General features: G+C 44.8%; 1 protein-coding gene across 1 annotated transcript in view; it reads right to left on the reverse strand.

Moving 5' to 3' along the window:
• Window positions 1–12,973: 12,973 nt before the first annotated feature.
• The window catches only part of SLC38A1 (solute carrier family 38 member 1), a 28,474-nt gene continuing 15,947 nt past the window's right edge, over window positions 12,974–25,500 (reverse strand). Inside the window, exons 5-15 of the mRNA XM_082497177.1 lie at window positions 25,216–25,308; window positions 24,811–24,892; window positions 23,556–23,638; window positions 22,600–22,658; window positions 22,310–22,435; window positions 20,015–20,094; window positions 18,735–18,835; window positions 15,401–15,519; window positions 14,712–14,853; window positions 14,506–14,603; window positions 12,974–13,240 (exon numbers count right to left, since the gene is read on the reverse strand). Coding sequence (XP_082353303.1) covers window positions 13,139–13,240; window positions 14,506–14,603; window positions 14,712–14,853; window positions 15,401–15,519; window positions 18,735–18,835; window positions 20,015–20,094; window positions 22,310–22,435; window positions 22,600–22,658; window positions 23,556–23,638; window positions 24,811–24,892; window positions 25,216–25,308 — 1,085 coding nt within the window. The 3' untranslated portion in view covers window positions 12,974–13,138. The remainder of the gene's footprint in view (window positions 13,241–14,505; window positions 14,604–14,711; window positions 14,854–15,400; window positions 15,520–18,734; window positions 18,836–20,014; window positions 20,095–22,309; window positions 22,436–22,599; window positions 22,659–23,555; window positions 23,639–24,810; window positions 24,893–25,215; window positions 25,309–25,500) is intronic.

Genomic DNA, 25,500 nt, shown 5'->3' on the forward strand with positions numbered 1-25,500 from the left:
TATAAAATGCTGAGATGAGGGAGCAGCGCATTACTAAAAATGAAAGCACAGCCCATCAAGGGACCTATATCTTCACACAAAGTTTTCTGACCCTCTGTTGGTCTTTTCTTACTTCAGCCAGTATTAAGGGTCTGTATACACCATCATCTTCTTTTTACTCCCCTTCTAGGCTTCTCAGGTGATGTGCAGCTCACTGGAGCATCTCTTTACAGGGTCTACTAAACTCTTTTGGCTTTCAGGCAGCCAGGATGGAAGACGGTCCTTCTAAAAGCACCATCGGCTGACTTGAAACAGAAAAAGCAGCAGGTGCCCAGTGTCTTGCAGATTGGTTAAGGCCATCACAAGAAATGTGAGCCAGGCTGCTAAATGACACACGCCCATTAGTGTTGTATGGATACACGAGCCATCTGTCTTATCCCAGACCTAACCCTATGAAAAATGCTGTGAGTACCAGTGAGGGCTGTGGTTGCCTCTCATTTCCTTGCTGGGTGTGGTGGCTTTGTTCCACAGGTCATTGCGAGCTTGTATGCTGGAGTAACACCTCAGTTTCTGCGTGTTCAGATATAAAACAACAGTGCAGGAGGAAATACTTTTGGTGACCCAGTTTCAGCGGAGTTGAGAGCAGATGTGTTTTCTGTCGCATGCGGTCCTGCTGCAAAGCGTGTTAGTTTAGCGCTAAACTGCTGGCGTCCGTGCTGATTTACCTCTTGATCTTAGATACGAATGATAAATTTGCGTCAGGGATTAGTCTGCATGTGTAGCCCACAAGGAGAAAATCACATAGCTAAAGATATTTTTGCTCAACTGACGGTGGAGATGAGGAAAAAGAGCAGCAACAGGTAAAGACACATGTAGAAATATGAGCGCATATGCAAAATAATGTTGCCTCAAGAAGAGAGAAGACTCAGCTGCCCAGTTATGCAATTCTTAATAGCCATCACTAGCCATGTTGGCTACCTCATCGCAGCTTGGGCCTCAGATATTAGATGGGGTTTCACTGAGCTTTACAGCTGCACTTGTCTTTAATTTTTTTTTATTTTTTTTTCCTTAGTTGAGGTTTGCGATGTTGCCCTGAAAGACGTGAATCTCCAAGAACCCCATTGCAGTAGTTTTCATTCCTTAAAATGTTTTCCTCAGCAGTGCAACAATGGCATCCTTTGCTATTTATTTTCCTGGGTTCTTGTTGATTCTCCACATCTTTTACGGAGTTGGTTTAGATAATTTTCATTTCTTACCAAGATTGGAACCAATAAAATATAAATCCTATATCAGCAATAAAAGATACAAAGGCTTGAAGCCTACCTAGCATTTCCCTTGTCCCTGCCATCCCCCCAAAGCAGTTCACGCATGACTTAGTATCTTAGAGACCCATTAAGACAGTTCTTCAGATTATGGAAGTCTAAGACATTTTATCAGATTATATAAAGCTAAGGCTAATTCCATTGACCACAGTGACCTCAACTATTTCACAGCAGGCTGTGAACATTGGAAAGTCTGTGAAAGTGATGCCTGGGAATAGCTCGGTGTATCTAATAGTAAGTTAGTCTGGTCCTTTTCAGTAGTGGTCCTAACACGTAGTGGTGGCTGCCAGTGACCTTTGTGAAATAGGCTCTGTACCCACACAAGATCTTTGTGGCTAAATTTCTTTGCTCGTAGAACTCAGCACTCTAAATGGCATCCTTGGCAGCAGTAATTTAGCTCTTAATTCTTCAAGAATGTACGACGTTTGTAGGTGGGTGCTATATAGCTAATCTGGTCTACTGTAACTAGACCGGGAGTTTTCCGCCTTTGGCAGATCTTCCTGGAAGGTCCCTGGGACCAAAAATTTGCTGGGCAGACCTGTGGCAAGGACATGTGAAATCTCTTTTGCAGCTTTGAGCCATAGGACATCCCAAAGTTAGTACTCCCCCAGCAAGGTAGCAGAGATGTTACCAGCTGCCTGCTGGTACAATACTGCCTTTGGTAGAGCACTTATGGAGGTCCACTGAGACAGCACCTATAAAGTAGCAGTGTTGGAAACACTGCATGTTCTTCTTGTGGGTTAATGCCCTCGTCATGTCTGTCCCCTTGTGAAAAGTGCACCTCTCAGGGCTGGCTTCGATGAATCCTGCTCGTTGTGGGTGTTGTTTTCATTGCTCAGCTGTGCTAACCACAGTGTTTTCTCAGAGGTAGGTGGGTAGGTAAAGGGTGTTGCAAGAGGTGTTTTCTAGCAATTAGTTTTGACCTATTTTGTTTACTGACATCTGGACTGTTTGTAAATACCAAAATCAAAAAAATCTTTCCAATTTTAGACAACTGTCCTGAGCCCTCAGAAAGGCGTTCAGATGCCCTCAGAGGAAGTATGGGCTATTTCTACAGTAAACAGGACTGATGGTCTCTTGTGCTTGATAGAAGGTTGTAATGTAAATATACTTGTATGAACTGGATTATAATCGTCTTCTCTTTTAGGGTAGTGAGATTGTCCTCAGAGAAGTCAAGGTTTTGGTGTTGTGTTTGCCTGGCGTGTTACGGTGCCACCCTTCTTGCTCAGTGCTTTAGTTGCCTGCCTGGGATCTGCAAACTGCCGGGGGTGCATCTTCTTCTTCGTGGGCTCATGCTCTGGTCAGCCATGAAGAGGAACTTCCTGGTCATGGCTGACCAGAGCATGAGTCCCACCAAGAGCTGAGTTTGCCCCAGTGTAATCTGGAGCAGGCAGGGACATGCTGGAGCAATGGATGAAGGAAGATGTGGCACGCATGTGTCTGAGCACACTTCCAGCTCCCTAGAGAGTCCTCTGCATCTTGGTGGGCACTGGTGGCCACGTACAAAAGATTTCAAGCCATTCTTTACACTTTGGCCCAGAGCAGAGGTAAGAATATTGTCCCCTCTCTGGATTAGATTGGTCCTAAACAGTACAGTCTGTGATCAGATCTTACGCTAGGAAAACAGCATCCCGTGTGAAGATGACACGTCTGATTTTGTAGTGATGCTGAGTGTGTGTTGAAGCCATCAGCCCAGATGGGACTGAGCTAGGACTCAGCTAGAACTTTTTCATCAACTGAGTTTGATTGTTTTCACCATCAGAACTCTTTAAGAAAACAAACAATTTCTGCGTCTCTTAGTACCCACATTCCTGGGTTTTATACCATTAACTGTGGGGACTGCGGATTCTAGTTAAAGTAATCTGCCTCTGGAAAGCGGGGAAGTTGACCCTGTTTGTTCTGCCCTGAACGATGCCAATTAGTGCTGCACTCGAGTCAAAATTTAACAAAGGCTTGAATGTTCCTGTGCCTGTTGCTCAACAAGATTGTTTATCAATTTACAGGGAGGCCACGCTGCCTTTTCAAAGTGCTGCTGGAGGCCTGCCAGCAGTAGTAACAGAGACTGCCCTCATTGTTTAGATGCCACTGGATGCGAGAATGGCAGGCTGATGCCTGGTTTCCTTTCATTTTATGATGATCTAATTGCAAGAGATATATAATTCCTCGTTATGTCAGGGAAGTTGTTTCTCCAGCATCTGGTACTTCTCTGATTATCTACAAACGGTATCTGAAAATTAATAGGAGATCCGGCTTTCATGTAAGAAATACTAGTGAGAACTGTTGCCTGCACAAAGCCGGAGGAGACTTCAGAGTCTGCAAGAACTGGCTTTGTCAGTGAACGTATAATTTTCTTTTTTTCTTTTTTCTTTTTTCTTTTTAACATCCCAGTAAATTACAGGCTTTGGTTATGGTTTGAAGAAATGTGTTCTACAAATGTTGTAGCATCTGTATGCTGCTGTTTTTACTGCAGCCGTTGTACAGGTCATTAATCTGATCTCACGTCGTAAAAATTTCTCCACCCTCTTCATGAGTTTCATTGTTATGATAACACTTTCCAATACCTTGGCGCCTAACTCCGCTACACTCCCTTATAATTATCTGAGGTAGAACAGCCGCTTTTTTATCCTCGACGTGCTTGGTCCCTGCGACGGTGCTGCCGAGCCCCACGCTCGCTGCATCTCCACACCAGACTGTGCATCCAGGAACACGTGGGAAGCTCTGGAGGGCTGGTCCCGGTGGCTGGGGAGACATTTGGCCAACAGACCCTCTCCTGTCATCCTCATCGGCTGCTCTTCAGCACCGCTGCTGCCCGCAGGGCATAAACATGGAGAAAGGGAATGGAAGCCGTGGACGCTCCTGCATCCTGTACTTGGGTTTCACCTCTCTAATAGCCATCAAACACCTCTGGGCAAGGGGTGTTGCTGTCCGGTGCTGTGGAAGGGGAATGGTTGAGCAAACCCCTCCCAAACGAGGTGAGGGGAGCCGGCAGCTCTGTCTGGGCTGCGGGGCAGGTCTGTAACAGGCAGTAACGGGGATGGTCCAGCTGGTGCAAAGCTCATGTGAAGTGAGCACTGCAGGGAAAAGAATGGGATTTGGAAAGAGTCACTTTTGGAAACTTACCAGAGCATGGGTCCCCAGAGGTGTCCAGGAAGGAAGAGCTCACGGGAACATGTCACGGGCATAGTCAGCACCTGGTACATTCAAAGGGTGTAGTCTGAGGTGATGATCTCTACCAAAAACTAGGCAATTTTCACCAGTTTTTCATAACTGGCAACAGGAGAGTGGTTAAGGTTTGCTGACTAGTGGGCAAACACTCTCCCAAGGGGACATGGTAGGCAGGAGGAGGATCTGGTGCTACAGTCACCTCTGGGGGAAGGACCTGAAGCTTTAAGCAGGGTGGGATTTTCCAAGGAGGTGATGTGGTTCTTGGCTCTGGGGTATGTTCTGGCTCCCGTAGATAATATGCTTCCCTCTGTTTTTGCAGGGCAGCAGCCTCCATGGGGCCCACAGCACTGGGATCTCAAAGAGGGCGGCAGTTGGCCAGGCACCACTGCCAGCCTCACAAGGTGGCTTTGCTCTGCAGATTGGCTCTCAGACAGGGCTGGCCTGTGCCACCCCAGCCTGTCGCAATGTACTTTCCTAGCCCTATTCTCTAAGCCTTGGCAAAACTACACCTTTTTCCAAGAATCCTAATAACCTCATGTTTTTCAAGCAGTGAGCCATGGCAAGGCTGAGGTGCACGACGCCAGCAGCACTGTCCTCTGCCAGCGCCCTGGCCTTTAGCAGTGTAACACCAACAGCTCTAAGAGACTTCATTTTCCGTAACTCTAAGTTGAAAGAAAAATGCGTGGCACTTAATATTTGCAAAATACAGATGCCAGGCTGCCTGAAAACTTCTGTCTGATCGCACTGGGGTCTGTGGCAAGAAGTCAGTATTTTGGCCAGGGACTGCTAGCACAACTGAATACAAAGCAAATGATGCTGCTGTCCTGCGTGGGTCTGAGGAGAACAGGGTGTAAGAAGTGAAGCCCATGTTCAGTTTATCAGGGGTCTGTGATTAGAAAGGCTTAGAAATGGACTTACCACTCATCCCTGCTCCAACCGTCTCCACACTTCTTAAAGTTGGTGTGAGTGCTTACTACCAGCTCTTGGCACAGTGGGGAAGGAGACATCTTAACAGTGGCCTGAATTTGGGCTTCAGCCTGAAGACTAACTGCAATTTCACTTGAACTTAAGTCAGACTAAGACTCCACTTGAACCAAACGGGGTGTCTCTTCGCTCCGGCAGAGCTTGCCCTAGATAATTTTCCTTTTTTTTTCCTTCAGCAAGTAGGGACTGGTCAGATGAACTCAGAGCTCTGGCTGACCTTGGGGATATATGAAAACCAAGCCAAACCAAAGGCAGAAGTTTGTGGCTGGAAAGGAGGTTGGTGCTTCTTTCTTTGGCTGTGTGGCTTGAGGTGAGCTTCAGGTGAAGCTGTCAGACTGCACTGCAGAAGGCAACAGAGGTTTGTTGTTGTCTCTGCACGCAAGGAAGAAAATCAATATAGCTTCTCTTTTTCAACTCTGCTCCACAAACCATGCTCCTGTGTTTTAAGGTATGGCTCTGAGATGATTATGCTTGGCTCTGGGCAGAGAAGTGGGTATGCCCAAGCAGGAGAGGCTATTAGACCAAGTCAGTGCTGAAGCTTGTATGTTTGGCCAGGATTATGGCTTTGAGAAATTTCCCTGGGCTTGGGGACTGGGCAAAGGCTTGCCAAGGATCCTCTGATACATAAATAATCCCATGGTTTCTCCCACAGAGGGGCCCAGGGAGCTGTGCCACGGAGACGTTGTCTGTACTCACCCTGTTCAGTCAAGTAAGCTCTTCAGTCATATGGAGAGGACTCAGCCCACGAGGTCTTTCTGTAAGTGATCGGTACAGTCTAAGCACTAGTAAAATTAGTGGTCAAAGGCAAAAAGTTAACATTTTCCAGACCCTCCAAGGGTTTGACAGCAGCACTTTGGCAGATCTAGCTGGGAATGCTTAAGACATTACTGTCCTCAGGTATCCTCCTCATCCATCTGCTAACAGCTTCTGCTTCCATAGCAGAGGGTCTGGCAGGGTTTTAGCTACTCCAGGGACCAGTTTGGCATCTGAAGTCAAACCCAACTCTAACAGCGGCCCTTAAAGCTAAACTGTCTGACTTGACCCTGAAACTCAGACAGTCTTGAAGGAGCAGGCAGAAACAAGCACTGACTGGGCTTGAGAAATGCGGTCATCTTCAGCAACCCTAGTCTGTGGTGACCATATGCCCTGGTTTCAGGTCCCTCTAAAACTGTATTGGAACCTTTACATTAATACTTAATAACCATGTATTGATGTTTTGCTCTGTATACTGCACCGGGTCTAATATATTAGATGGCTTTGCAAGACCTGCATGCCCTGAGTTCAGTGAAAATACTTGCGTAAGAGCGGGGAGCACATCCTGTTCCAGGTATTACAACGCTATATAGTCATCCCTTTGAAAGAATGAGTACGGCCCCAACATTAGTTTAGATCACAATTTTAATGTTTAAAAACTATAGAGGTAACAGAGAGATTATAGAACTCAATACATTTTTTTTATTATTTACACACAGAAACTGAAAAACTGCATCCTTTATTTGGATATGAGCAGCACAATGTATGATGATGTTAGCAGGAGCAAAATATTACCAATGACTCACTTCAACAATCTATTAGAGATGAGCTCATATCAAGCGTACATCATTCATTATACTGGATCTGGGTGAGCCTTAACATACCTTGGGACACTAAAACCAGGTTTATATAAACAAGTTAAAGTTCAAGTTCAAGTCTTGTGGAAAAATACCTTTACAGTTTATATTTTGTTGGCTATAACACTGAAAACAAAACGTACACTTGTATTAATTTGAAAAGCTCTGTAGAAGTGACTGCATATAGTTTTTTTCCTCAAATTTGTGCTCATGGTGAAAGCAAACATTATTTCAAGTTTCATTTTCATCCAAGACCATAAAGTAAACATGGAAAAAAAATGCAATTATTTTTAGATGCATTTCTCAACCTCTGTTTTTCAGCAATCCTGAAAAAAACATGTTTCCATGCTTTACCAGTGAGAAAGTCCATGCAAGGCTCTTGACGGAGGCACTCTCAGGACATGCACAACCCTCCCCTCCCATCACCCCCACCCCTGGACACACAGCTATCCCACGACCAAAATACTGGCCTCTGCCTGTTCATAGGGTGGGATGTGCAAGCAGTCCCTGGCTGGGGATGCTCTCGCCAGCCTCGGGTGCCAGCATTTTGGTCGTACGATAGCAGCGTGCCTGGGTCTACAACGGAGGAGCAGTCACAGGACTCTGCAGGAAGGGAGCAGGCTAGAAATGGCATGGACCGCTCTGGTTGCTGCCCACCCCTGGCTTGTAGTACTTTTTTTTCTGAGCTACAGGCATTTCTGGTGGCTGAAAATGGAAATGCAGCAACCCTGCCCTGACTTCTCTTTGTACTAGTTGGGTAAATACGTGCCTGGATACAACATGGCATAATGCTGGGTCAAATTGCTGGCTGCGGTTCACTCTGGTTTCTGCATAAAGCCTTTTTCAGCACTTTGCTACCGCCTGACCTCAGCTGAGGAGGTGAGAGGTACCTGAGTGCCAAAGAGACCCTTTACAAGGGAGATATTTTACCCAGCAGGAAGACTGGCTAACTTGCCGTTGAGAAAACAGGGAGTCATGCACTGGAGTTACTCCTAGCAATTTTGTTGGACCTTTTATTTCTCTTTCTCTTGTTACACTAGTGATGTAATTATAATTTCAAGTTTAGAATTTAACTTGTGAACTCTTGGGAGAAAGGAAAGGATATATATTTTGCTAAGTCAGAAGCTAAAGTATTTGTATTTCTATTAAAATGACTCTCAATATGCAGAGCCTATCTCAACACTTCTATATCATAGGGGATGAACAACTGCAAAAATATACAGCATCCTATTTATTTACAATATATATATGTACATAAAATGAAATTTCCTACAATACAACACAACTGCATAGATTTGTCTTCAGAAACATAGGCATGTGTACAATTTGTGAATTCTAGACCTTTCCAGCCCTGTACTTTTTATTAATTTGTTATCTTTTTTTTTTTTTTCACAGTTTGTTACAGAAATCCTTACATTAGATACAAATAAAACATTCTTTATGTACGTTATAGGAAATAAGGATTTTCCTGATGCCAAGGGCTCTGGGGACTTGTTTAAGAAAGCACCCTGGCACCAGGCGATAAAGCCATCTCGTGGAGCTGCTGATGGAGCTGAGTACATTCTGCTGTGCCTTTTCTCCTACAGGCACTGGGGTGGGACGGTAGGACTGGAGGTGGGACACCACCACATGGAAAGAGTTTTGTTTTGACCAAGATGCTCTTTAGCCTTAATGTAAGGTTCAAGCAAAGAAACGTATTCATTTAAAGGTAAGCTAGAGATACCATTAACTGTTACTGTTAATACTCAATATCAGAGAGCGCTGTGGCGCTTATGCGTTGTAAGGCAGATGTACAGACACAACCCATATATCAACCAACCTGCATCTGCAGGTGTGCAAGTGGAGCACAAGCTATGGGTCGGTATGTGGCTCAGGAAAGCAGCCCTCGGGAGAGGATGGGCATCCCCATCCCTGACCTCGCAGGGTGAGACCAGCCGTTCTGCCCTGGACCTGCACATGGGCCAGGCACCACTCAGCCCGTGTCAGCCCTACAAAAGGTCTGTGCCAGTGCACGGATTTGGGATTGGACCTCTGACCAAGAGGTCACCTCTCTCACCCAGAGAGGTCACTGCTCCCAAGATACTGTTCCTAAATAACAATTTACAGTGTTTTACTTAGTAGGCGTGTTTGTCACCGGACAGAGAAGGGCAGCTGTGTTCTGCAACTGTAAGGGTGCTTTAAGCTCATGACTATTTTCTTTGCAATGTGCTATGGAGTAGGAGAGGTGGCAAGGCTGTCTTTTAAGTGTAGGATTAACTCCTACAATCTTATTAGGAGCCCCTGCTTCTAATTAGTCCTTCCTTGTACCTCACCATTCAATTGTTGCTATTACGCAAACAAGAATTTTAAAGTATTTTGTTGGAGCAATTTTGCATCCAGTCTATGACATTTGCAGTGCTCACAATAGTGATAAACTCTCTATGAAAAGAAAGCATGCTACCACCTACTAAGTAGATACGGTACTCTGGATCCTATTAATTTAATAACAGAGAAACTCCTATAGCATTTCACTGTGCTCTTAAAATCCTAGCTAAAATGTGGGACTCGTACATCGTTGGCTACAAGTTCACTATTCCAAATGAACTGAATAACAGCAGTACATTTTACAGATAACCTCATACAAATATTGTCATCCATCACTGATGTTGACAGTTACAGCAGGGTCTATTGCATTCTGTTAAGAATGTATAAACCTGATGAGAAAACAAAAAGCACGTTATTTCACGTTCATTACCACAGACATCAATAAACACATGATTCCTTTCCATAAATATCTATAAATATGATGCCAGTAAATCAGCTAAGCAAAATTCCCTCTTTTTTTTTTTTTTTTTTTTTTTCCCCCAGAGACCCAGAAACAAGGTCAGCTTAAAGACTCGATTTTGGGTATTTATTTTTCTGTATCCAAGATATGCCTTGATGGTCCAGTACCTGGGGTAATTTCACTCTATGCGTACACTCAGCTCATTCTTCTCCCTATTTATCCAGTAAAACTCCAGTATACAAATAAACTAGGAAAAAAAAAGCGGCAGAATAGCAAAGAGGAGAGAGAGAAAGATAGTGATGGAGGAGGTTTGGGAAGATGCAAGGAGCGATCAGTCACTCAACAGCCCTTCAAGTCGAAGGAAGCTGGGTGCCAAAACTCAATGTTTGGTATTTTAAACACAAGACTACAGACTATTTGGGGGGTGGGGGTGGCAGGGAGACGTCGCAGTTGTGACATTGCTGGTACCCTGTGCAGCAGATCAGACCTCTAGCTCATACCTGGGTACTTGAAAGACGCTCCCAGGATCTCCTCTCTCACAATCCCCTAATGCACAGAGCTGCACTGCTCATAAATCAGTAGTAGAAGAAGGATAAAGGGGGAAGGAAAGCAGGAGAGCCCTGGAGCATCTCGAGCATAACACTGTACAGCATTCTCAAGTCTGAATTAGGTTTTTTAGGATAAGATCCAGAGAGATTATAAGGCACCTCAAAACCTGAAATGTGACCCCAGCAAGCTGAGTCAGAGAACAGAGTGAGATGCTAGGCTCCTGCTGCAGTGACCAAGGAGGGCTGGGTACCTGCAAAAGGGGAACAACAAACTTGCGTCCCGAGCTGGGAAGATGCCTGGTCCCGAGCTGGGAAGATGCCTGGAATGAGCTGCAGGGAGATAGGAACCAAGCATGGGTTCTTCTCTCCACAGCTTGACTAACACATGGGCTCAGAGGCTATTGTATGGACTTCTCAGTGAATAAGGGCAGGGATCAGTCTCATGAAGAGAGAGCGCAGAGAGCAGTGACCTGCACCGTCGCAGGCAAGGGTTTGAGACCAGCCACAGAAAAGCACTTGTGACTTCAGCCCAGTGGTCCCAGGTAGCTCAGGGGGCTGTGTGTCAAATGCTGGGCTGGGGGGTGCTTGGGAGGAAGGACACCGCACCAGAGACCTTGCTGGGAGCCTGTGAGTGAAGGTCTGAGAAGCCAGGAGGAAGGCAGAATAAGGGAACCCTGTTCTGCAGTCTAGCAGGTCACTTTGCCCAGAGGGAGGAGGCTTCCAGTTTTGTTCTTGCTGCTGGGCTACTCTGAGGACTTGGGCAGCCTGCCGAGCCCACTCTGCCTTATTTCTGGCTCACAGTGGAGTATTGGCAGAGCTGGGTACCTCACTGCCTAGGCTGAGGTATGTATCTAGAAGTCTAGGGTTAGTAGTCTTAGTTTCTGCAGCGTGAACACTCTGTATCTCGATGCCCAAATTCCAAGGAAGGCCCCAAACTAACCTCTCTGGATGTTACCCTTAAAAACCATCTTTCAAGATCCTGAGAATTGCTCTGTGGTCTCAACTCTCGGTGACTTCAAGCCATGTAGGACAAGACAATGGCAACCAAGACAATTCACAAGCTCACAGAAATCCCAACATCCCGAATTCTCCATCCCTAACCTTAAAAAAAGCAAGCTGCAATGACAGGTTCCCCACAGCTGATGACAGTCTCCTTCCACAGTTACAATGGGAGTCGGCAATGAACGAGCTACTGGGAGCAAGAGGATCACCGTATATGGACAGGTACAGCTTGAGCACACCAAGGGCATCACTCAGCCCTTTGGCGTGAAGCGGGCTCCCTTTAGCCATCAGTTCTCTCAGTGGGAGCCGGGTTCATATTTTGAGACACTTTGTAGCTCACACGGCGAATGACACACAGTGAACATGTTTATGTTGCTGGCAGTGCACTAATAGATGTCTGCTCAGGATGGTTAACGATCACCTGCTTAGCGTTTTAGTCTTTACAAGTAGTTCTCTACACCAGCTATAAGGCATTAGGCAAATGCTAATTTTATGGACAACAGATGCAAGTTACAGTGTTTCTGCTAGTAGTAATTGAATGTCTTTTCTTTAATTGTTACAGAGAATCGATGGGAAATGTAAATGAAACATTTTAAATATAAAAAGTGTTTCTGTTTGTTTAAAGAAATGTTAAAGATTTCAATTTCCATTAGAAATCCAGTAGTTTGGCAGGGTGAGTCAAATCCTGCTCCCGCTGCTGTCAAAACCCCCCTTACTTCAGTGGGAGGAGGGTAAGACACAAGAGAGGAGCCAGTCTCTAAAAGGAGCGTACAAATGAATCCCAGAATGGAAAAGGCATGAGGTATGGTTAAACGCTTAAGTTTTGATAAAACTGGAGCTTGCCCTTTTTTTTTTTTTTTTTTTTTTTTTTCTTCTGAGAGAAGTGGGGCATTAGTAAACAGTTTAATGCTGAAGAAAACACAGACTTCTCTTCAGGCTTAAGTACTCATGGCTTGGGGTCAAGTGTAGTTCTGGTCAGGCTCCAGCTGAAGTGTGCCAGGGTAATGGTGGCTGGTGGTGGTGGCTGTCCTTCTCCTGCGCCCTGCACCCCATCACAGAGACACGCAGGTCTGTTCCCCAAAGCCACAAAACAGCCAAGCCCTTGGGCTGGCTCCCCCACCAGAACATCAGAGAAAAGCACCAGATTTAGGACATACACTTGTACAATGCTCATTTACGCTCTTTAGGTGCCTTTTGTGCCTGTATCCAGAATGCTACACTCAACCCAGTGAGGCAAATGGTGCACAAAACAGCAACAGAACAAACAAACAAACAAACCAACAAACTGGATGGGTACAATCAGAGAGCAGAGTTTTGGCTAAAAGGTGGGGGGAAGGATGGGAACTGACATCACTCCAGTTGGGGTTGATAACAAGAGGCGCTGCTGCCCTAAAGGAGCAGAGCTTATGGTTGAAGGGCTAAGGATAATAATGGAACAATGCAATTCATGGTTGGAAGAGGGGAAACAACTTAATTATGATGAATTTCTATGAACAGCACTCTATATAGTCTCACAGACAATTTACACAGACTTTAGGCTGATCTGATAGCTCAGCATCGAGGGACAGAGTGATATGCCTGTTGGAAAAATGGGTCTGTTTTCTGCAAGAAAATACACCCGTGATAGTATTTTCAGTACTGGATAATCATTATTTGGATTTGATTTGAGTAAACTCACAAAAGATGGCATAGGTAACAGAACGGATGGTTGCAATTTTGGTGTGTAGCAAACAGGGGTGTCTTCTTTTCAGAAGGAGGTGAACTTCAGTGGCCTTCGGCACTGCCTCCTGATTGTACCCAGTCATAGATGACCAAGGGAATGCTCACTAGGGAAAACATTATCCCCAGTGCCAAGAAAAGAGAAGCCTGGAACAAAAAAGAGAGATAGTTAATGAATAAAAAGAAAAGACAATTAATTGAAGTACGTTGACTTCTCCTTTTAAGGAGATTTACAAGGTGATGTATCAAAGTTATCAGCTAAAATGGGATAGCACTTCTGGTAAAGACAAGACCCATAGATAATTAAACAGATTAGTGTCGTTAATAATTGCTCACTGAACACCAAAACCAATTTTTTTCTCCTTTCAATTCCATTCTTTAACACCAAGCCACAAGTGAAACACGTTTGCTGCCTGTCTGCTCAGAGCAGGAAAGTCTGACCTTATGGTGCTTCCAGTGCACGCCCCATTAGACTGGGAACATGCAGGGGTGTTGCATCTTTTCAGCTGCAGCTCTTTCTGGCCTCAGAGGAAATCTTTCCAAGGCCCATTCCCATCAGGTGGAAGCACCGTAAGTCTGACTCAGGTCCACTAAAACCATGAGGAATACCGCAAAAAGAATCACAGAATGGTCAGGGTTGGAAGGGACCTCTGGAGATCATCTGGTCCAGCCTCCCCACCAGAGCAGGGTCACCTACAGCAGGTTGCATGGGATGCTGTCCAGGCAGGTTTTGAATGTCTCCAGAGTGGGAGACTCCACAACCTCTCTGGGCAGCCTGTTCCAGTGCTCTGCCACCCTCAAAGTAAAGAAGTTCCTCCTCATGTTAAGATGGAACTTCCTATGTTCAAGTTTGTGCCCGTTACCTCTTGTCCTATCACTGGGCACCGCTGAAAAAAGACTGTTCCCATCTACCTGTCACCCTCCTGTTAAGTATTTATAAGCATTGATAAGATTCCCCCTCAGTCTTCTTTTCTCCAGACTAAAAAGACCCAAGTGCCTCAGCCTTTCCTTATAAGAAAGATGCTCCAGTCCCCTAATCATCTTTGTAGGAGTGCTTTGTGTGCTTTCTGGATCAACACACAGAAACAGAGAAATCTTGCTGGGCTGAAAGGGTTGCCAAAGGGGGCTGGAGGGGTAGCCGTACCCTGCTGACAGCTATGGCTGCTGCAGAACTGCCTTTCACCAGCCAGGGGAAAAGCTCCTCACCCTGCAGAGAAGGGCTCCCCTCCACCGGGAGACCGCCTGGGTAAGCAAAGGAGAAAGGCAAGCACGGCTGCCAGCTGACTGAAGCAGGGATGGAAAGTAACATAAAGAAGCTCACATGTATGTTCATATTAGGTACGCTTTGCACCCAGCACATTATAAGGAATGACAAGACGAAAGCGTTGCATTGACAGGAAAGGAATGCATACCCAAATCCTCTGAGTCAACTTTGATCCATCCTGCTGTGTAATTTTTAAATACAACGATGAAGGAAGAATGAAAATCAGCATATTGGCAGAAGTCACCCCTGCAAAATTCAAATAAATGAGTTTTGTTGGTTGTCAGCAACAGCTAATTATTGTGTTGCTGATTAGCAACAGTCTTTTGTTAGTAGTACAAAACCAGGATACTGTACCTACAACTCCAAAAATATCCTTCATGGTCGGGATAAAAATGACTAACAGGTTGATGATAACCAAAAGAACAAAAGTAACCAAAACGTGACGACATAAGTCAAATTTTGTTTTCCTGGCCAGTTCAAATAATGATGAACGCACCTGTAGAAAGAGAGAGAGCTCTCTGTCAGGAACAGTCTATATAAGCCAATTCAAACCTTCCCATGTTTATTGTAACTGGTCCTTCACCTGCCAACAAGTGCTGCATAGATATGTCAGAAACTTTGGGTTCTCTGATGTAACGCACTTTGAAATAATTCTTAAAATTAATTTTATACTTCACAACTGCAGGTATACGTGCATCTGCAGTAGGATATTCCTCCCTTTCTGAGATGCCTTTTGGGGTCCTTTTGCACTTAAAAATGAACTTCACCTCTGAGCTTGCTCCAGTGAAGTCATGTGAAGTAAAAAAGGGTCCTTGCAGATTCAATAGAAAACAGATTTAAGATTATAACAGATTTTAACAGATCGATTTATTTCCTGCAGGGCGAACTTCTCCAGAAGTTAGTGGGAGTCTGGTGTGGGAAAAGACTGATCCAAGCTCAAGCTCTTTTTGTAGCTGCACTATCAGCTGCTGGACTGTGGTCTGAAGAAACGCGCTGTGTACAGCCATTACCCATTTCCAAAGCCTGTGGAGGTTTTTACTTACAGTGAAAAACAGCACTGGCACCGTGAGTATCACTGCAACGATCACAGCCAAGCGCACGGTCAGGATGAGGATGTCATTTTTGCTCTGGTACTTGTGAAGCAGATCTGACTGCACATTGTCTATGGAAAAGACAATAAGCTAAGTGTTCTGGCAAACAGGCAATCCGTTCACAAAAATCATTGCTTAACAACAGCCTTCTTGAACAACAAGTGATTTATCTGCAAACGAAAGAGTATGGAATGAAACATTCTTGAGTTAAAACAGCACTTTGAACCAAATCCTAATGATCCCATTATTCCAGATTAATCCTTTGGAGGCCTGATTTAGGAATGCATCCTAATTCAAGGCAGCGCATGCCTAAGTCTAAGGTAATTTTCACTGTAGGAAAGACAACAGTGAGACATACACGAAAGCTTGCTTACATATATACATATATAAAAAAATAAGTAAAGAGAAATATGCTATTTCTTATTGGTTCCACGGGCTTTTTTTTTAAAGTGTTAAATGATATAAAAATAACCACATGCACTGCAATGGCTGAACTTAATATAAACTACAAGGTTTTGAGCTATATTAGTCTAAAGAGCAAATAAACTTCCAGCAAAAAAAAAGCAGTGCCCCTGTTCTCCACCAAGAACAAAGCCTATCTCGGGTCAACGCTCAGCGGGACGCTCTGACATTTGCACTCAAATCCCTCGGCAGCTCCTCCGAGGGCTGCCCTGATGTTTTTTTTCTCTTGGACCTGCCACCCACCCAGCAGCGCCTGCAGCTCGGCCCCGCGCTGGCCGGCAGCCCCAGCAGCCAAGACAAATCGCGGGGTGTGCCTAACGGGGAGGCGCTTGGCGGTATTTTAATACGACCTCCTGCAAAAAGGTTTCCTTGAAGCTGTGGTAAATAGCGCAGAGTGGGTCTGCATGTGCTAACCAACAGGAAAACCGAGCTGCTGAGGGACCTATGTATTTCCTTTGTAACTTTTAAATATCTAAATATCTAACCTAATGGGGTGGCTGTTAAGCGCGCCACAAAACATACTCACTGCCCCTGTTTAGGCTCATGTTTTGTTTCTGCCTGCTAATCTTAGAAAGCTGGTGGTAAAATGTAACAGCTCTTAAACCAAAGTCCTTAAAGGGAATTTGGCAGCGACATCTAGTTTAAAATCTTTGGCACTTGGTAAAACCTCACATATTCCTGGAGGCAGAGATATCTGTCCTGCGGCAAAATGCCTGCGCTCCCCCCAGGACGCCCCTTCTGGGGAGAGACCATAGGTCAACACCACCTATGCAGTGCTCGAATCCCCACCAGGAGAAAGAAAACGCTCTCCCACCTCCCTGCAGATTAGGAGTGGGGTTTTCAAGCCGGGCACATGCACAGCTTCTGCGACACAGAGCTTACTCTGCTCCTGCAAGCACAGACTGCAACTTCTGTACCGCTCACGGACTGCAGCCAGGTAGGAAGTGAAGGGCAAGGCTTACAGTTGAAGGTCTGTTTTCCTTTCAGCTAGATACACCACAGAGCCCAACCACAGTGTGACCTTTTAGGGGAAGAAAAACACCTCTTTTCTGTAATTCTGCAATGTAAATATAGTCATCACTGCAACACTTTCGAGAACACAGCAAACAGACAAGTACTATTGGTGTAAAGAAGAAATGGCCATAATAAAAAAATACTGTTCTTACCCAGGTAAGGGTAGAGCAGAGGGTTAGAAAACTGTAAGCGAACATATGAAAGATAGGGTCTTGTCAGTCTCAAGGGGATGAAGGATCAAAGCGGAGGAATTTTGTATTCCCTCGGTGTCTTTTTTGCTGCCTGGCATGGCACTGACCCTTGCAGAAACCCCAGCGGAGCCTCAGAGCTTCCGCCCGCGGGCTCTCAGGGCTGGGGAGCAGGGACGCCTGATGTGGGGAGAGGCACACGAGACACCCCAGGGATTTCTCCGCCATTCCCCCTCGGGAGGGCCAGAAGGACGCAGCCCCTACCTCCTCCATGGACTCCAGACCCTCGTCCTTGAGGGGCGTGGGAGATTCCCAGAGAGGAGCGCCACGGATCTGCCTCCTCAGATCCCTGGGGCAATCACATCAGAATCTCCTCCCTGCCAAAGCGAAGGGGTCCGTGCTGATTTACACCCACTTGCTCCCTGGGGCTGCTAATTTGATGCGTTTCTACGAAAATGTGTTAGACGGGAGCAGTTGGATGAGAACGGCTGTTGCTGTTGTCACTTGCAGCGTAGTTGCGGTTTTATTGGGAAAATTAGAGCAGATGACCTCAAGTTACTTCAACACATGCAGACTTAAGGCCTCATAATCATAATGAGAGCCTGAGAAAACAAATATGAGATAAGTACAACTTTGGGGGTAAAAAAAAAAAAAAAAAAGCCAGATTTCATATTTACTTATTTTGTTTCTCTTGCAATATGTGGCTCACAAGGAACGGTGCCATGAATGAGGAGATTGTAACAAAAAGGTCACTTGGAATAGGATGGAGAAGACTGATGACCTTTTGGTGACTCTGAGGTAAAAGGCAAACATCAGTTTTGTCATTTGTCTTGTAACCCCTTAAAGGTCCATAGAAAAAGACACTACTTTTCAACATTCTCATTAGTCTGGAACATGGGAGTAACTTCCTGGGTAACATTCATATTTTATCCTACTTTACTTAATAATTGTGCCTTTACGGCATACATGTTGTATCCTTTAGTGATACAACATAATTTGTTTCTTTAAGTGAATTGATATGCATGAAAAGAGACAGGGTGCAAGTCTCAAACACTGAGATAGCCAACCGTCGGTGGCTGAGCTGGGACAACGCTCAAAGCTTCCCCACCTTCACTGCCAGTTTATTTAACCAAGACCTGAAGGGGTCAGCTCTAGGGACACAGGGGAAACATTTGGTCCTTTGCCTCTATGATGAAAGCGTGAATAAGAAAATGAAAAACCGGTGATGGCTGATTTGGTATGCATTTCCTAGGACCTGCTCTCAAATCTGTCTCATTTTATGCAGTTATGCACGCTTCAGTCGTTACCAATGTACACAACATTCAGGTGAGGACCTTGGAATGGAAATCTTAGTGGGGCCCAGCTAATCCCCAGTTCTGTTAAACAACTCTCTCCCTCACGTTTTGAATATGCCTTTTGCAAATACTACTTTCACTTGTGCTTTTCATCCACAGGGGGAAAGGAGGAAAGGATTTGTACCTTCAATATAAAATCTTAATGGAAAAGTATTTGAAAAAGTATTTTAATATAAGTGGATGGGACTTTCCTTTCCAGCTGGGATACGCTATTGATTTCACATGTATTCCCTTTCTACTTTGATCAGTAAAGAACTGCATACTTACCGTAGAAAGTCAAATAGCCAAATATGGCAGTCATAAAGTACATCACAAACATGGCAAAAAATGAGATATTTGAAACCAACTGCATTTTTTTCTGTGAACGGCTGGAGAAAGAAGAAAAAAAAGAGCACATAAAAATGGTTGGGTTGGATTTTTCAATAGCTGTTTAAAAATGTATTAAGTCTTTGCATAAACATTGTAATTCTGAGGAGACTCATGAATGCATTTTCATTTAAAACAGGAGTTCATTGACAGCTGCACAAGGAAGAGAAGGACTGGGGAAACGGACCCTACTTGGGGTTTAAGTCAAGAAATGGTGGGTCCGCCCTGTGGCTCTGCTCCCCGGCCATACCCACCTAAACAGAACGAAGGGTGAAGCCAAGTGGAGAGGGATGGCCCTTAAACACTTCAGTAATTAAATGAAAAGGCCAAAATAAAGAAACGGTAAAATTATACACAGGAAAAAAACACATTCTGAATGTTTGCAGAGAAATATTTGTGTCCCCATGGGCAGAACATAATGAATGTATGCAGACCACTGTAGACCTGTAAAATAGGTTAAGTGTAAACATTTCATTTTTAGATATTTGTTCTGAAATATTCACACTCTGGTACCTAAAGTTAGATTTTTAAACCCAGACAGGGATGCCCTAAATAGCCACCTGGGAACCTGCTGGAGTCCCTTGAAACTCAAAGCACCCAGCAAGTGGCCGGGACCTGAGGGCACCCATGGATCTGACTGACCCCAACCTCTCCCCTGGGGCTCCCCTCATGGCCAGGACCCACTTGCCGCCCCCCAGGGCTGCTAGCGATGCCGCAGCAGGGCCAGTCTCCAGCTCCCCCCAGCTGGAGGTGTCAGCCAGGCAGCCATACCGGCAAAAGCTTTTTAATACAGGCAAGCCTGAAAATACATTTTTTTTTTCCTGGTACTGCAACAGATTTTTAGTTGCACTGGAACAAACACCGTTAACTGAACACACGCCTCTCCCCTATGCTAAATAACGACCGGCACAACTTGGCTCTCCCCAGGCTGCCGTGTACTTCCAGAGAACACTCCCAAAGTATTGCATTATCCCCAAACCTCCCTCACCCCCGCCCCAGCGGCATGCCTGGGAGGCCAGATTTCCTAGCTGACAGCCACACTTGTTGGCTTGTTGTGTGTTATTAAAGCACATCTCCTCCGAATGGCACGAATGACTCAGAGCATCTCTGCGCTAACATTTTCCATGCAAAGTGGTTCAAAAAACAATTAACTGGGAAAAAAATAAAAGAGAAAGGCTTACTCTTTAAGTTCACTGTAAATCGGGAGAACTGACGGGTGGCACACAAATGCAAAAGCAATGGTGGGCAAAGCGTACACAGTCTGTTCGGAGAGAATTTCAGAAAAGAAGTTAAGAAGAAGTATTTCCCCCAGCGGCATGAAGAAATGATCCATGTTCAACTACCTCAGCTCCCAACTCTGGACTCTTCAACCGAATGTTGAGAGCCTTCAGAGAAGGCAGCAGACCTGTCAATTAGCACATCTTTAATGAAATATGGAGAGCAACGCTCTTTCAACGAGAGAACAAAGTCTTCGCGTTGGTCACGCGAGCACGGTCCTGACTCTGCTCGCAGAGCGCAGTGCTGGATGCCACATGGCTGCTGGTTTTTGCTTCCTGGGATGGGTTTCCCTGCCCAGCTACTGCCACCATTACTAGCACACTGTCACATGTAAAAGGGACGTACGGTGGGTCACCGCTACGCTACCCTGCCTTGGCATGGAGAGGGGTGCGCACCCGTGGTGCTAAGGCTGAAGTCCTGAAGAGGAAGCCCATATCCAGACTGTAAGAAAAGAGAAGAGGAATGCAGAACTTACAAATAAATGGATATTTCAAGGTACCAGACTGAGTCCCTTCATTTCCCAGGCCAATAAAAGGGCTAGGAGAGCTGTGGAGGGAGCATGCTTTTCCTTGGGGAAAGAGAGAGACCGTTACGTCACCAGGAAGTGCAGGAGGCCTCTGGGGGGGACGTCACCCCCTTCTCCATCAAAAACCTGAGTGGGTTTCAGTCCTCAGTGTACAGCCAAACTTCACAAATGATCTCAGCACCCAAACACTTCCATTGTCCCCCGGGGAAAGGGTACGAGCAGAAATCACAAGAAAAACAGGTCCTTGTTCAAGGACAAAATGAGTCTATCCCTACATGCGGCTCTCCCTGGCCCTCTGAGATCTGCTTGTGCTGGCCTCAGTCATCTCCTTCCCACAGAAGCCATCCTGGGGTATGCCCCAGGCCTGACAGATTCAGAAAATACACTGGTTTCTCTCCAGCACTCTCTCCTCACCCAGGCCTGTGCTGCCTCCTCTGCCTGACTCACAGCACCCTGCTGTTGTGGAGTCTCCATCTGTGGCGATATTCAGAAATTCCTGGACACGGTGCTGGGGAACCAAGTCTAGGTGTCCCTGCTTGAGCAGAGGGGTTGGACCAGGTGATCTCCAGAGGAGGACGGCCAACCTCAGCTGTCCCCTGATTCTGTGAAACTGTCTCTCCTCTCACACACAAAAGTTGCTAAATTGATTGCCAAACTGTGGGACCTGAGGGCAAATCTCTAGAGCTCAGCTCCAGTGTCCCTAAATGAGATGGACCAATCCTTCCAATGTGCCTCCACATCAACTCTGAGGCTGACACTTACTGTAGAAGACGACTGCCCTTCGACGCTATCTGAAACATACCTACCCCTAAGCTGCTATCACACACCAAGTTAACTAATTCTTGGTCCATTACACCAGATCTGGGCTGACGGCTACCCCCAACTAAAGAAAAGTGCTCAGATTGGCTTCTTCAACTGAAACTGGTGCAGTGAATATAAAAAAAATCAATTTTTTGCATGCATATGCTATACACGTGCATTCCCTATGGATGCGACACCCCAAGGACCCTGCCCCACTGGGTAAGGTGCTGTTTAACGAGCACTGCGCCCCGGCACAGCTGACAGGAGCGATCCTCCTGCTCCCGCAGCTACAGCCAGTTGCTCTTTCTCATTCTCTTGGCACAACTTTTCCTGCAGCTGTGCAGCGATGGAGGAAAGCATCCAGCTGAAAGGCAATCAAATTTTTGCTGGATTAGCTTTCAACTGTATCCTTTTTGCAATCCAGTTCACCATATGGCTACAGAAACACATACCCTGTCACAAAGAAGCTGTTTGTTTGCAGATGGACAGAGGGATTGCTTCTGGGTTTTGGATGCAGGAATGGCTTACTCAGCCTCTGCTGAACTGCAGCCTCAAGGTGCAGTTGCAGCACAGATAGTAAGAAGCAGTGGAAAGGAAAACTCTCCCAAAGAAAGCATTAGTTGTTTGGTGGTAGCTTGGGCTCACAGCCTTAGCACATGAACTACCAGGGCAGAGCAAGACCACAAGGAGGTACATTCAATACGGCATCTCCATAAGTGTGGGCAAGGAGACCTGTTGTGCGTTCACCATTGGAGCACCAGTGGAAGCATGGGAGAATCAGGCCCTACATGGTGCTGACCCGATTAAGAACACGGGGTGCAGGTGCATATATTATGTGAATGAAAAATAAGTATTATAAAAAGAAACATACCTTGGAATTAAAGATAACATACTTTGGCTTACACATATGTTCATGTGCTGAGCTATTTGATAGGATAGGTGATGTTGCATTTAGCTCCGATCCGCCACAGGGAATTTGAAACTTCTTGTAAATAACCTAGAAAGAGAGTGGAAGACATCTAATTGCTAAAAATAATCTAAAAAAGGCAAATCAAAATTATAACATCAGAGAAATTGTGAATTTCCTATCAAGTACCACTCATCCAACAAAGCTTCTCACCCAAGCTTTCTCATCCAACAAAGAAAGCAAGCTGAACTTACCACTATCAGGAAAAATACCATGCAGCTTAATGAAAATCCACTGGTATAGCCCAGATACCCTGAAAAAAATGAAAAGGAAATCTCATACAAAATTATTTTATTAGCCATATCTTGGTTTTTACTTTTTGTTGCTTCATGAAAACCTTAAATGTATTATACATTTAATATATATCATGAGCTTCTGGGCAGGACTAAAACATGTCCTGTTGGTGTGGGAGTCTCCCACATTGCAAACTTCCCAGATTTCAGACAGACCTGAGCTTTGCTCTGACCTGTTTGACTTTACAGCAGTTTAACTAATTTTACTTTTGAAAGGGGCTGTGATAATTGAAACAAACCTGAAAACATGCAATTGCAATCAGAATGTGACCCAAATTCCCTGATATGAGCCACGTCAGCTGAGTATGAGTTATTTTCTCAAAAGGAAGATCCCAACAGGAATTCAGTGATGAAACTTGTCACATGGTTTTAAAAAATACATTTTGTACCTACTGGCATCTCTGTGGGCTCAAGCACATTTGAAAATGCAATCCTCTACACATATCTTCCTTCAAAGTCCAATATCTCCAATTAACCTCACCACTAAAAATTTCAATGTTGATGATAGAAAATAAGGTTTTTGTAATCTCACAATTTGTGAACTTATCTTTAGAGGCTACATATAAAATAGGATTGCTTTATGAAATGAAGACCCTCTTAACCATAATTTTTCAAATCAGTTTTCACAACTGTATGGATGAAGCTGGTTTATACTGAGTTCAACCACTCTGACAATTTAGGCCTACTTGTTCCAAGATGTTCAAAACACAGCTTATTCCTGGACCAGGGAGGCTGCATAGATTACAATAAGAGCACTTTTTTAAAAAAAAAAAAAAATTTGAGTTGCCAGTGTGGCTGTGAGTAGCATGATGTCTGGGCTCCTTTATTTTATTCCCGCAATGGCATTTGCATCTTACCTAAGTTCTTAAGGAGACATAAAGGGAGGATTATACCAAACGTCACTGTGACAACAAGAAGCCGCCCATCCACGTACCATGCCCTGTATAAAACATTAAAAAAAAAACCAAAACACCATGAGCACACCTTAAACCCTCTCTGTTTTTCCTCATACTCAGTCATCCTCTTTGATTGCTGCAGTTACAGAACTGTCTTTGGTCTCCTTACCCTACAAGCTCCTACAAAAGGAGAGACTGGGGCCACATCTAAACTTTGTAGACTCATTAAGTATCCAGCCCTTAAAACATGGCCCTGCTCTGACTCGGATATGGCAGCTTTTTGTAGCCGCTAGACAAAGTATCACCCTAATGCTGAGATCAGTGAGTGGGACTGAGAGGCAGAACAACTCCCTCCGTAAGCTGATATAAGCCACCCTGCCACACATAAAGCACAGTGTGCCCACGGAGGCCACCACGATTCATTTGCTAAACCATGTGGACACATGCCTGGAGTGGTAAACCAGGCTCCTGTGGGCTGGCACGCATTAAGCCTGCCCGAGGCTGTATCTCCTTCTAGCAAAGTGTTTTGAATCCAGCTGGAAAGCAAGAAAGGGAAGGGACAGCATTAGTGACGTCCTGTATGACCTATTTCCACTGCTCGGTTCAATTTAGTATGAAAGCCCAAGGGATGACATCTCTACCTTCTTGTGTCCTACAGCACACCATATAACCCAGTGCAAAGGATATTTGCCACTATGAAGAAATACCATCCCTCTGGTATGGAAGCTGGAAAATGTCAAGGAGTGATCAAGAGGCAGAAATCTAAGTATATTATACTGCTATTGTCCTATGCTAGTATTGAAGAATTTCGTACTATGGACAGTACTTTAGGGGCAAAATCCTGTAAGATGCTAAGAATGCAGGGAAATACCTAGTATCTTAAACTCGCATTGTTCCCAATATCTTCAAGTGTGGCCTAACACTGTAAAAGATTGGATCCTATGGTAAGAGGTTTGTATAAATCACGATTCTTCATGAAAGTCTGGTGTGTGAAGAGAGTAACTACTGATGACTTAACTTTTCATTTCCTATCCAGCCTCCTTTCCTCCCCAAAGTTGTCTTGTTTTTTATAACCTCCCTGAAATATTTCTGTGAAAATCTACTTTGACAAACCTAAAGAGTATCCAATACTTAAAAGCTTTTATAAACATATGCTGAAACTTATCTCCACAAAGTTAAATTCTATAATCTAATCACCAAAATTAATTGAACTTACGAAAAAGATTCTTCTTTTCCCATTAGAAACTTTATGGCAGAAGGCAGCTCATTTTTGACTATGAAGAGATAGCTCAACATAGCTGGAGGAAGAAGAAAGTCAGGTTAGAAAATGGGTGAGATATTTTGCTGAACAAGTACAGAGAAGCATCCTGAACCTTTTCTCACATCAACATCTAATGATAGAAGACCGCAAACTATAGTTGACTGTAAACTACTGATCATTCAGTAATGCAGCATTTTCAAAGGGCTGCATAAAAGTGTTAGCCACAGCAACTTCGAGGAGCATGAAGATCCTGAGATGTCACTGAGAGAAGGAGGAACCTGACTGGTTGGTAGCCATAACATTATTAAGATGTTCCTCGTTTTTTTTTTTTTTTTTCCCAATACCCCTCATCTCCTTTACCTCCAACGTTCTGGAGAGATGTAGATCCAAAGACAATCATTTTCCCTGGGGTACCGAAGACCTGCTCACCCAGCTTTTCATACACCATGCAGCCTGCATGAGAAGAAACGAGGAGAAAGGTAACAACTATGCCAGTGAAAGCTGCTGAATCAAAACACTTCTGATTCCTTTCCAGCTAACCACCCATCTGTGCAGCCACATCTGCCTTTTGCAAGTAAATAGAGAGCTCTCTTGTAATTACTGGGGCCGAAACTTAGGTAGGAATGTTTTCTTGACGTCTATAAA

Source organism: Vanellus vanellus (genome assembly GCF_965231255.1).
Source record: "Vanellus vanellus genome assembly, chromosome: 1".
Taxonomy (NCBI): Eukaryota; Metazoa; Chordata; class Aves; order Charadriiformes; family Charadriidae; genus Vanellus; species Vanellus vanellus.